Source organism: Carcharodon carcharias, chromosome 8 (assembly GCF_017639515.1).
Source record: "Carcharodon carcharias isolate sCarCar2 chromosome 8, sCarCar2.pri, whole genome shotgun sequence".
Classification (NCBI taxonomy): domain Eukaryota; kingdom Metazoa; phylum Chordata; class Chondrichthyes; order Lamniformes; family Lamnidae; genus Carcharodon; species Carcharodon carcharias.
Genome location: NC_054474.1, coordinates 176911840 through 176924603, shown reverse-complemented (window position 1 = coordinate 176924603; position 12764 = coordinate 176911840). Strand labels below are relative to the sequence as shown.

Genomic DNA, 12764 nt, shown 5'->3' with positions numbered 1-12764 from the left:
TTAAGTTTAACTCTTGAAAGGAGGAATTTGAGAGAGCTTTTCATTCTTGAAGATGTATTATCAAATAAAAGGTAATCATTTCAGTGGCATGCTTTGCTAACAATGGACAGATTTTTTTTTAGGTCCTTGCTTGTATCTTGAGCAGCTCCAAATAGGGAAAATGTTTTACAGTAAAACCTCTTGTATTTGTCTTTTAAGAAGTCAAATATATGACTTTCTAATAGGGCACATTGGAATTACCCTCAAGTTATGTATTGTCATTAATGAACAATACGAGTTGTGCCATTAAAAGAAATATTTCTGTGACACATAAAGAAGTATCTGGTTTTATCCACCATCACCCAGGATTAATGCAATATATCAAACGTTGAGGTTTGAATGTCATTCAACCAGCTTTGGATGAGACCAAACTACCCAGTTCTTGTTGAATAATGTTACGTCAGGGTAACATTATTCAGAATGTTTCTCTTAATTTCTTTGCTAATTAAAGTGCCGCAGTTCAATATTTATAACCCTACTGACTGGTTAATTTTATCTAGTTGTCAACACTATGATACGGCAGGTGGTATTTGCCAGGTTGACCAAAGCCACATGGGAAACCTGGCCACGCTATCACAATGCTTTTACGATTTTAATTTATTATGAGAAGATTTGTGCACTGAATTCAGAAGTAATGAGTCTACTAATGCCTTTAGCGATTTTTAAAATTAAACTAAAACATTTGTTAACAAAGAAAAGAATAAAACCCATACACAAGGTTATAGTTACACCATTACGTAATATTATAATAAATCCCAAAATTCCTAATTAACCTGACTCCCAACTACACACCCCCTTTAAGGCAACTGTAAAAAAAAAAATAGATTTTATATTTAGGTAGGCAGCCCAGCAAGTTTACCACAGGCACCCACTCGACAGTGGAATTCCAAAGGTTTTTAACATAACTTTGGTTACTGGAACATCAGATTTCTGCAAAGCGGCTAGAGGTTGTTTTACCAAGTCTGTTTCACACATGGTATCTTTTGGATCTTATACGGCCACACCCTGATAAACCTCCCATCCTTCTTTAAATATATTTCTTCCTTTTTAATCTGTAAATCCCATTGCTTTTTGGAATTTACTTGTCTCATACTATGAAAATCTTTCATGTTGGCAATTTGGCCTTTCCTTTTGGGATAAAATAAACATAATAACCTTGCCCTATTTATCTTGTTAGTTGTAAACATCCGACCATCCCTTTTGAAAATCAAACAGCTTCCCACTTACCTTAAAATGCAAATTTCATTTACACCCAATCTGCTGCAACTTTTACCCTAATTCACTCATTAACATTTTAAATACCCTTTTTACAACTAACTCTTTTGATCATTTCAACCTTGCAGTTATCCAACTATAATTCAATCAGCCGCACACACAATAAGCCTATCTTACAATATCCCACAATACTACAATGAAAAATATGATATTTTTGTGACAGTATCTATTATTGGCACTTCCTTAATCATTTATTGTACTGATGGAAATGTTGCCTTCCAGACAGTGGAAATCATGGAAGTATTGTCCTTTTTAAGGCAGCCACTTAAGCTCCATGAACTCTTCCAGCCCACTTTTCTGCCATAATTTTGGAATCTTACTTTGTCCTCTTCCCCTACCCATACTGCCTCTCTAATTGTTGCTTCCGCTCTATAAATCACACCTGGACTCAAATCTTGAACTTGTTAATTTTAACATAAAAACAAAATACTGTGAAAGCTGGAAATCTGAAATGAAAAACAGAAAATTCTGGAAAGTCTCAGCAAGTGTGGCGTCATTTATGGAGGAAGTGTTGCAAGGTCATCAACCTGAATAATCTGTTTTATTGCTGTTAATTTTGTTGGTTTCATTATTTTGATTGCTGTTAGTCTCCATCAGGTTTTTTATAAATTTTCTTCTTAAAGGTCTTCCAAATTTCTTTACAGTTCCTGTACCCAGTCTAGAAATTGTTGGGTTTTGAAGCTTGCTTTCTCTCATTTAAGTTGCTCATTTGAGTTGTGTATCAATTCGGCAGCATTACTGCAGTTGAGATTGTAGCTCACCCTTGTTGATGTCTGAATCAGTTGAAGTCAGCAGCCAAATTTTAGAGCTGTATTCATTTTTGCCTCAGGGACTATTGTGGTACTAAACAATGGTGCTGATTGTATTGAATTCTCAAATCATGAAACGTTTTGTAACAACCAGCCACTTTAAGCTCTCCCAGAGGACTTAATATCAATGCCTGAAATGGTCGAAAGCAATAAGAAAGAATGGTGTTCTTTAGTTGCCAGTGAGACTTCTAAGTCCAATTTAAATTCAAGACACAGGTACTTCAGATCCATCAGAAAGTTGAGTATAGGATCATGTTAGTCAGTCTGGTTGTGAGTTGATCTACCTCCTGGAAAGGAAGGCTGCCACTTCCTTCTGTGTACTGCCACTTGCAAACCAAGAGCAAGCTACTATTTTTGCCTACACACTTTGTATACCTTGCACACTAAGTTGGATTGAGTATAAATTCTGCAGGTTAACCAGCAAAAAAACAGATTAATCTGCAGGAAGAACTAGAGCTGAGTTTTTTTCCTTCAGTACACGATTTGAACAGCTTGTATTACAATTAGCCCCTGGCTCGCTGTTTGGTATTGAATGCAGCCTATTCCAGTTCAAATCAACTGAAAGAGAAATTAAACGAGTTTTGAGGCTTTGTGGAGCCTCTGTTTAATTTTTTTCCTCACTTTCTGCCATAATATACAAGTGCTTTTTGTGTGTCTATGATTTTTTTTTAATATGAGATGTGTTTAATCTCAGTTTGTGCTTGTAACCCAGGAGAAAAGTGAAGTTCATGTTTTGTATTTTTAATTCCGATCCACGTTTTTGCTTCCCCTGCTTGTTGGCAACCAGTTGGTTCTCTGCGACAATGAAAGCGCATGCAAAGATACTCAATTACAGATAATTCAATCTTTATAAGGTGTATGTAATAACATTTTCAAATCATAGGCAAGTGTCATTTGATAGTTGTAACATAATCAAATGCACGTGATCAGGTCTCCATGAATACATCTGACAAGATTGACAAGCTCCTGCAAAACCAACAAGATAAATGTTCATGAGCAAATGTAAATATAGAAGAGAACTACTGCAGTAGTAATTTCAAAAAAATACTATTTTGTGAAGTTCTGAAATATAAGATCTTAATTCCCTAATGTTATGGCATTGTTTTTGGTTAAGAAAATGGAAATTGTCAAATTTATTGACGTGTTTTCTCCTTTGATTTTCAGAGAATTTTAGGTATATGTGTGACATATGCGGCAAGAAATATAAATATTACAGCTGTTTCCAAGAACACCGGGATTTACATGCAGTAGATGGTATGTATTTGCAATGTTGTTGCTTCACTTTATTCTGGATTAGGAATGATGCTTACAGCTTGTTATGACCAGATGAGAACGAGTGATCTGACGCCCCTCTATTCAACCACCTTGGTCGATCACAACAAAGGTTTACGTATATGTTTCACAAGGATATCCTTTTTTCAAATTAGTATTTAATTAACTATTTATGCATTGAGCAATAAGGAGCCAATCAAACATGTTTAGCTATTAAAAGTTAGAGTCCAATAAAAAGGTTAAAAGAATATTAAGTTAAATGTCCTTTGCTTGCCTTCGAAGCATAGATAGTTAAATGTTGCAGCCGATTTGGACTAGCTGGTTTCGTAGATGTGGTCAGATGTAGATGTTGCACTTATTACTAGATCTCAGTTCGCTGGTAGATTTCTGATAGTTCATTTCTCGAACCGGGTGATGTAAGCACTTTCCAAAAGAAACAGAGGGAGAGTATGCAGTTCTGATGAAGAGTCATACAGACTCGAAACGTTAACTGTATTCCTCTCCACAGATGCTGTCAGATCTGCTGAGTTTTTCCAGCTATTTTTATGTTTGTGTTGACGCAGCTTCACAGCCTGTTTACTTTCTTGACACTACCTGTGTCACTTGCAGTGTCTGCAGCCTGGCCTGTTTTCCTTCACTCATTCTGTATTTCCAAGGGGCTTTGGATGGGTCTGTCTGTAGCAACTGGTTGTTTCATTATTGAGCACTTTGCATTTTAATGTCTCTTCCTTAGATAGTGCCGAGTTTTGATGGATCTTTGAATTATATGAAATGTCCCTCTCTTTACTCTCCCCTCAGGGTGTCGTGTTTGCTTTTGCACCTTCACCTTGGAAGGTGGCCTTGCATTTTTAAGTGGGCTGTTCTCTCATTTCAAAATTGCAAAATTTCCAGTCGGTTGAAAGTTGAAAAGTCATATTTTCAAAATTAAAGGGGCATAGCCTTGTGGCAAGCTCATAAATGCTAAAATGAGTACCAATTTTAGATTTGTTAGAGAATTTACCAATTTATAAATTCTACTGAATCCTAAAATCAAAACGTTTTATCAGCAATAAAGGCAAGAAAAAGTTGAAAATACCTGAATTTAAAAAGAAATCTTGGCAACAAAAAAGTGATACCTTACTTAAAACCGAGAAATCATCAATGCTCCCTCTAAGGTGCAAGAATGCATAGCAACCCAGAAGACATTGCACAGTTGTTCTGTTTGAGATGCTGTGCATACATGCCAGCACTAAAAAGTTAAAAGGTGCCTAGAATTGAAATGAACAGCACAACAAAAAAAAAACATTGGAATCATAGGAAACTAATACTGCAATTCTTAAAAATTTGAAAAGCACATTACACTGCTTCACCCTGGATAGCAAATTAAATGTGTATTTGAAATTTTGTACTTATGTTCAGTATGAAAATTATTTCACTGTCTGTGTATTTTGGATGTGCAAATTATAGACTTTGTCTGTAAAATTTAGATTTCATAATTTTCAGTTATATAACAGGTAGAGTGAGACTAATTGTGGGTGGCAAACAAAGCTTGTTGCACTGCTTCAAGAGGTACTTGTTTATGTGCCATTTTTCATCTGTCATATTGATATCAATGAACTAAAGAAAAATCCAGGAACAATACTGGAAATCACAGCTGGTTCCTAAACAACTTTCCTTTCTAATCACTCATGAACCACTTCTGTGGGTAAAAGGCTTTTCACCTCGAGGATCCAAGGGATAACAGTGTCTTTCCTTTTCTGACTCTAAGATAATTCTTGTATAACACGTTTATAATTTTAATTAATTTCCCAATGTGCATGAACCTGCAGCACAAAACTGTCTGCAAATTAGCAGCCTCATTTTGAATTGAGGATAATTGGTGTGGAAAATGTAAATCTTCACTCTGCTTCATTAAACAGTACTCTCCTGCATTCAAGGCTGAGGCACCTTGTTAGACGGAGTAAAGTGAACTTAGTAGTGAATATAAAAACAAAAAAACTGCGGATGCTGGAAATCCAAAACAAAAACAGAATTACCTGGAAAAACTCAGCAGGCCTGGCAGCATCGGCGGAGAAGAAAAGAGTCGACGTTTCGAGTCCTCATGACCCTTCAACAGAACTGTCGAAGGGTCATGAGGACTCAAGGCGTCGACTCTTTTCTTCTCCGCCGATGCTGCCAGGCCTGCTGAGTTTTTCCAGGTAATTCTGTTTTTGTTTTAGTAGTGAATATTATCATTTAGATCCTTAGCTGAGCATGCTTAGTATTGTCATTGAGTGATCAAAATTGGAAGCAGGGGAAGAAGAAAGGGAATCAAGTGCCTTTTGCCTTATTCACAAGATACATCATAATTGTAATATTATTTAAACAGGCAATAGTGTAAACAGTAGAGTATGTGATTATAATCTGATTCATTTTGTTGAGAGCAATGTAAAGATTTGCATGGGTGATGGGCTTTTATGTGATTTGTGTCATGAAAATAATATAGTTCTCAATATTATTGTGATTTATTATAAAGGTAGGTTAATGGGGTTTGGATAGTTTCTCTGTATGGGATTTAATTGAATTGGAGACAGCTGGTCTGGAGGCTTTGAGTCATCAAAAAGAAGTTAAGTTTGAAATGCTAAATTTGTAAACATGGCTTAAGTTTTAGAATGTGAGGTGTAAGGAAAACTTGCATTTGTAGATAAATTAGAGTAGTTTGAATTCAAGCAGATGGTAAGATGTTACACGTAGTCAGAAGCTAAGCCAAACAGTGTGTTTATTTTTCCCAAAGGTTACTGATATAAATGTTTTCATAACTTTTCGAATAATAAAATTAGTATTAAGTTCCAAAGACATATTGGAACAATGGAATTTACATTAAAAAGGGAGAAACTTGTATAAAGGAGATGAGGCTGTGTGTCAGAGGAGAAGGCATTGTAAGATCTAACACAAATGTGAAAAGCCCCCAGTCCCTGTGCATCAAGTTGCTGTCTACAGGAACCAAAGCTGAGCAAACTCACTTTAAATTCCACTGTCCAGGGTGCCATGTTGCTTTGCCTGGGTCTATTTAAATCTATTTGTTTTTCTACTGTTGCCTTAACGGAGGTGTAACTGGGAGCCAGATTATTTAGGGGTTTTAGGAGTTATTATAGTGGTAATTTGTAGACCTATGTATGTGCTTGAAATCTTTTCTTTTGTTAATAACTGTTTAACTTAGTTTTCTAAAAAACCTCTGAAGCCATGGTAGCCTTATAAACTTCTGAATTCAGGGCACGCGCCTCAAAATAAAATACAAACTGCAAAACAGTTGTGACCACGTGATCAAGTTTCCCTTGTGGATTTGATCCACCCGGCACACACCATCTGCCACATCATAACATTTGCACCTACTTTATTGTTGAACTCAGATCACCTGTACTAATTCATCAAAAATTGCTTGTTTTAATCTCCTTTGCCAGTCAACAGTTTCACTAGGCCCATGGCATATTTTATTTCACCCAAACCAAACTCAGAGTTAGTCAAGTGAAGGTGACCCACTTCAGCTTTCCCTGAAAGCTGCTAATTAAATCTTGACATTTACTTTGTAGGCATGGTAGGTATCGATCCGCAGTGCTGTGGTATGCACACAACTAACTAAAACTCTTGGTTTACATGTAAACTAAAATTGCTCATTTTAACAATGAAATTAATTATATTGTACTGGGATTCACTTTATTTAGTTGCTTTTGTTGATGTTGCCGTGAGTTCAGGATACATTACTATTACGTAGTGCTAACACTGGAAGAGCACAGCCTAGCAATGACATCCAAAACATCTTTGAACTGTAAGGAGAGTCTAATTCTGAGAGCTAGGAAAGCTGTTGTATAAGTTAACACTGTTCCTTTGGCACTGTGATGTTCTATAAATTAATTAACCTGTTTCTTAATTATAGATCCTTATGACCATGCAGTTGAGACACCAGCAGAGGTGAAAACTGAACAAGTGGAAGAAACTGTCCGCAGCCCTGGATCAAGTATGATTTATTTTTTAACTGGAAAAATAATACATGTATTTTGGGATGTCTGCATGCAGTTTCATTATGTGGTACTTCTACATTGACAGAAGAGGTTGTATAGTCAAATGCATGTTGAAGCCATGCACTTTGGAAGGGTCAAGGGAGTTTGGAGGAGTGCTTCACGCTCAGCCAAGTTGAAATTTTAGGTACCCTGCCTGTGAGAGGCTTTTGGGGGAGGGAGATTTGCCTCAGGTTGTTAGCACTTAAACAACTTTCACAGAATGTAAGAGAATCTTTAATAGCTTTTAGTTTTCCAAGTTATCTCCTTGTTATTAGAATAGAATCTAAGAAAGGATTCCAGAGCTCCAGGCTTAGTCTGTGCATTAAATTTTATAACTGGCATGTGTCCAGCATACGTACAAAGGAGGGGGCTGGTGTTAGGGAGCTATTATTGACACTGCTGTTAACTTGTCAGCGTTCCCAGGGGTGCTCTTTCTCCAGTGGCTAGGCTCCATAGGCATAGTCCTACCAGCTGTGTAGGAATTAAAGAATCTCATTTAGCTTCAGTATCACTGTCCTGAATGCAGGATGTGACCAGCATATATGTAGTGCTGTGATTTTCTGTCCAATGCCCCTCTACAGTCATTCCATAGAGGGGTGAAATGTGTGAAGCATTGGCAGAAATTTAGTACTTCCCAAGTATTAAGCTGTCCCTTCCACTTTTTACTGTAAAATGGTATTTGTGAACTTTTGCTTCCATACCTGCCTCTACTCTTCCTCTGCTATCTGCCAGCCCACATCTCATTCCCTGGGTTCCTTGTATGATTTCAAAATAACTAATGGATAATAATGTAACTAAAACAAAAGGCTGCGATATCAGCAGGTAATGTAAAACATGGATTGCAAGCTTCAGAATAGCTTCCATATTCTGATATCCAGTGACACTAATGTAGAAGTTTTGTAGAATAACGTTGAGATTTATTTATATTCATGTTGTTTACAGGTGATCTTGAAATATGATGTGAATAGATGGGGGGGGTGCTGTGTTTAGCAAATTCCATTAATGTTGGATCAGGGAAACTTTCTATAGTACTTAGATGTATTTGCTTTTCGATAGTCTAATATAGTTTTAAACATGAAAACTAAAAACACAATGAGCACCAATACATTTGCTAACACCTCACTGAAATATTATGATTATATAAAATTAAAGTCACTTTTAGCTGTAATTATATGGATTTAATTTTCTTCGGAATGATGCGATCCAGCACATTTTGCAGCAACCTCGTTCAGTCCAGTCCATTAAATCCACAGGAGGGAATAATCAATTTGTTACAATTTGCCAAGTTAAGATATCACATCATATTGCCTTGATTTTTATTCATGCTGCACAATATAAGACAGATTTGAGCAGAAGCACATGTTTTTATGTTTGGCTGCTGGGAAGAGAGCGGGGTCAAAATATCCCTCAAAGTGGCAATAATGTTTGAAATGATTTTCCAAAAAAATTCATTACAGGTGCTTTAGCCCAATTTTTTAACAACTCAAGTACCCATATTCTGGACTTGACCTATTGAACACAAGTCAGATTTTTGTTGAAAACTTATTTTAAAAGGATATTTTAAAATGTGAAACACCAAAGCAATGACTAGGTGTTTGTTGTCTCTCTTTTTCTCTAATGCTGAACACTAAACTGGAAACTGCAACATGATGAGAGTAAAATTACTCAGTTGAAATAATGTAAAGGGTATGTAAGCCAAGGGAAAGTAAACTAAGAAATCTCCCAGTGATGAAGTTTGTAGCATAAGTAAAATTTGATTAAAGATTGGGTCTAGAACATAATGGGCTGAATCTTCTAAGGAGTGGCAATCGCCAAGGGATTGCCACTCTGCTCCTATTTACTTACCTTGCACCAGAGCTCCACATTTCTTGCCTGGAGTTCCAAACCGGGCCTCCTGAGAAACGTGGAACGTGCCTGCTCCTGGAGTCCTTTCTTCATAATGCAGAGCCTTGGTGGAAGTAAAGCCAAACCCCCTTTTTACGGCACGAGCTGCCATATACCGGTAAGTTCGAATGTCTGAAAGCCAATTTGACAAGCCACGAAGAGAAGGTAAGTGTGTAAGGTAAGTGTGTGATGGGGTAGGTAGGCAGGTGGGGAGTGGGTGGGGGTGTGGGGTGGTAAATGGGAGGGAGGTGGTGAGGGTTAGTGGTTGTGGGGGAGGGGGATGGGGGTGTGTGTGTCAGGTCAGGAGCATAATTACCCAGCAGTTAGAACTGGTTTAAATCCTCCTAACCTTTCCTGGGTAACCATTCTGGAAAGTGATTCTGAACCATCCAAAGTCTGCAACTTTCAGAGTTTTGGAGGGTTCCAGACACACGGTAATTGCCCAACAGAAATTGAAGCTTGTGCAATTCCTACGGAGTCATTGCATTGGGACTCCATGGGGTCCCCGAGCACATCTTCCAGGGTACCTCCAGGGTCTGACAATCCTGAGACTGACTGGAAGATCTGGGCCAATATTTTATTCATTCAGTTGTTATTTGCAAACTTCAGAATCTCACAGTATTTCAATTTAAGTTGAATTGTAAAGTTGAACACTTTAATTACTGGAATCCACCCTGTATCATAAACGTAACTTTTATAGTTATGTATAAAGCATACTAATTAAATGGACCAATGTTTGTATTAGAACATTTTCAAATTTATGTCATATATTGTAAATTACAAGAAGGAAAGATGCAGTGTTAGGTGCTAATGGTCCCTCCACCACCTAAATCTATCTGTTTGCAGCTGTATTACCCTTTGTTGGAGGAATGCAGCTTCTTTACCATTGGATATTTTCATTACTTAGCACATTATAGCTTCGTTGCTCGAGTGCTGCAGGAAAAGAGTGGCTCTTGATTGTTTTGCCCCTCCCCATTGGTGCAATTTTTAAGTTGCCATCCCAGGAAAGTTAGAGTCCAAATGTCAACCAAAACCATTATTATAACTGTTTTCATAGCTGGATCGTAGTATTTTTCTATAGTTTATTATTCTTGAGGTGTTTAAGAGCTTTCATACTAAAAACAATAACTGAGAGGTTGGTTCTAACTATTTTATTTCACTGTTCCAGAAACAGGCAGCTACATCTGTGAATACTGTGGCAAACGTTACAAATATTATACTCCCTACCAGGAACATGTGGCTTTGCATGCATCTTCTGGTATGTATTATGTTCCAAACCTAAATTTGTTGTTCTTATAAGTAACACACAAAGCCAGCTGAAACGTACAGGTAAATTAAACACCCTCTACAAGCAATTAAGAAAGCCTGAGTGTTGTTTTTTTATTTGTTCATGAGTCGTTCATGAGATGTGGGCACCACTGCCAAGGACAGTATTTATTGCCCATCCCTAATTGCTTTCAAGAAAGTGGTAGTCCGCCACCTTCTTGAACCATAGCAGTTCGTGTGGTGAAGGTACTTGCATGGTGCTATTAGGGTGATAGTTTTGATTCAGTGAAAAAACTGAGTCTTTTTATTTTATATTATTTTCCAGGATGTGGTCATCGCTAGCTAGGCCAGCATTTTTATTGCCCATCCCTGATTACATTTGAGAAGGTGGTGTTGAGCCTCCTTCTTGAACTGCTGCAATTGATGTGGTACACCCAAAGTGCTGTTAGGGAAGAAGTTCCAGGAGCTCTGCAACTTGAAGGATAACGTGCTAGTGTTCCCTTGCGCCTGCTGCCCTTATCCATCTAAGTGGGTTAGAAGGTGGTGTTAAATAAGGTTTTCATAATGGCTACAGTACACGTTGTAAATGGTACACACTGCAGCCGTGTTGTGCCCTGTGATGGAGGGAGCAAACGTTTAAGATTGTGGATGGGATGCCAATCATGTGAGCTACTTTGGTTGCTGTCAAGCTTCGAGTGTATTTGGAGCTGCACTCACCCAGGAGTATTCCATAACACTACTGACTTCTGCTTTGTAGATGACATAAATTCTTGGGAAATCAGGAGTTAGCCATTGTAAAATACCCAATCTCTGATCTGACAGTGATAGTACTAATGTCACTGGTCCAGTTAATTTTCTGGTCAATGGTAACCATAGATGTTCATGGTTGGGGGTATTCAGTGAAGGTAATGCTATTGAACACCAAGAGGGTGTGGTTAAACGCTCCCTCTCAGAGATGGTAATTGCCGCTTGTCAGCTCAAATCTGAATGTTGCCCTGATCTTGCTACGTGCAGGCACAAACTACTTCTTTATCTGAAGAGTTGCAAACTGAACTGAACATTGGATTCATCAGTGACCATCCCCACTTCTGACCTTATGATGGAGGGAAGGTCATTGATGAAGCCACTGAACATGGCTGGATCTTGGACACTGTTCCGAGGAACTCCTACAGCAAAGTCCTTGGGCTGAGCTGATGGACCTCCAATAACCACAACCACCATTGTTTGTTCTAGGTATGTCTACAACTGGTGAAGAGTTTTTACCCAATTTCTATTGACTTCAATTTTACTAGGGCTCATTTGATGCCTTGCTGTCCATTGTCATGATTCCCATGGAGACTAAAGCCTAAAAAAAACAAACTTGCCAAACGACACACAATGATGGACAAGATTTCACTTTTTATAACTTTTACTTTAAGAATCAAACCAACATCAACTTCAATCAACCATCAATTAACAGGAAAATTGTATTCAATGGAAATTGTAAATTACATTTTAAACAGCTGATTTAACAAAAATGGATCTCATAAATTTACTGGCAGTCCCCTATGGCACCATGTTGAGTCACAAAGTCCTGCAAAACGCTGTCTCCCTTGGGTAGACCTCAACTCCGATCTCCACACAGACTTTGCCATTTGATTCTTCTCCAGCAGCCATTCCCAATCATCTGTGTCCCATGGGCATACTTTTCACCAAAATGGCCAGTTCTGACGAATCGGTCCCTCCAAGATAACTGAAACACCAGAGTAACTTTACTTATTCCTGCTCCCAGATTCAACCTTTGTTCCCTTCTTCAAACTGCCCCACACACAATTCTCCACAGCCTACCTGTACTGAACTGCTAAAATCTGATCCCTGAGAACTCTGTTTTCCTTTGGATTTCAATCAGCCTCCATTTCCTTAGCAACCCAGGGTCACAGTCTGATTTCTCAAAAATCTGATGTTACAGCCACCTTTCCCAGAAACTGGAAGAGTTTCTCTTTCAGTTAGGGGCTGGCTTTAAAAAGAAAATAGGCTTAGAAACCAAACTCAGTGCAGGCAACAGCCCGCAAATGTTTGCAAGGCCAAGGGGGCAAACAGCAGATTTATTCACACCATTCATTCTCACCATCCCTCACCCCACCTCGAGAATTCAGCTTTTTATCCATGTTTGAAATAAGACACTGATGAGATGTGGAACCGAGTGGTTCTAGTTAACCAGATC

The 12764-nt window shown here is 38.1% G+C and overlaps 1 protein-coding gene across 10 annotated transcripts in view; it reads left to right on the top strand.

Annotated features, from left to right (window-relative positions):
- Positions 1–12764, top strand: part of znf618 (zinc finger protein 618) — a 129921-nt gene that overhangs the window by 102372 nt on the left and 14785 nt on the right. For all 10 annotated transcript variants that reach the window (XM_041193331.1, XM_041193333.1, XM_041193325.1 and 7 more), the window contains 3 exons: positions 3288–3377; positions 7288–7368; positions 10464–10553. In XM_041193331.1, coding sequence (XP_041049265.1) covers positions 3288–3377; positions 7288–7368; positions 10464–10553 — 261 coding nt within the window. The remainder of the gene's footprint in view (positions 1–3287; positions 3378–7287; positions 7369–10463; positions 10554–12764) is intronic.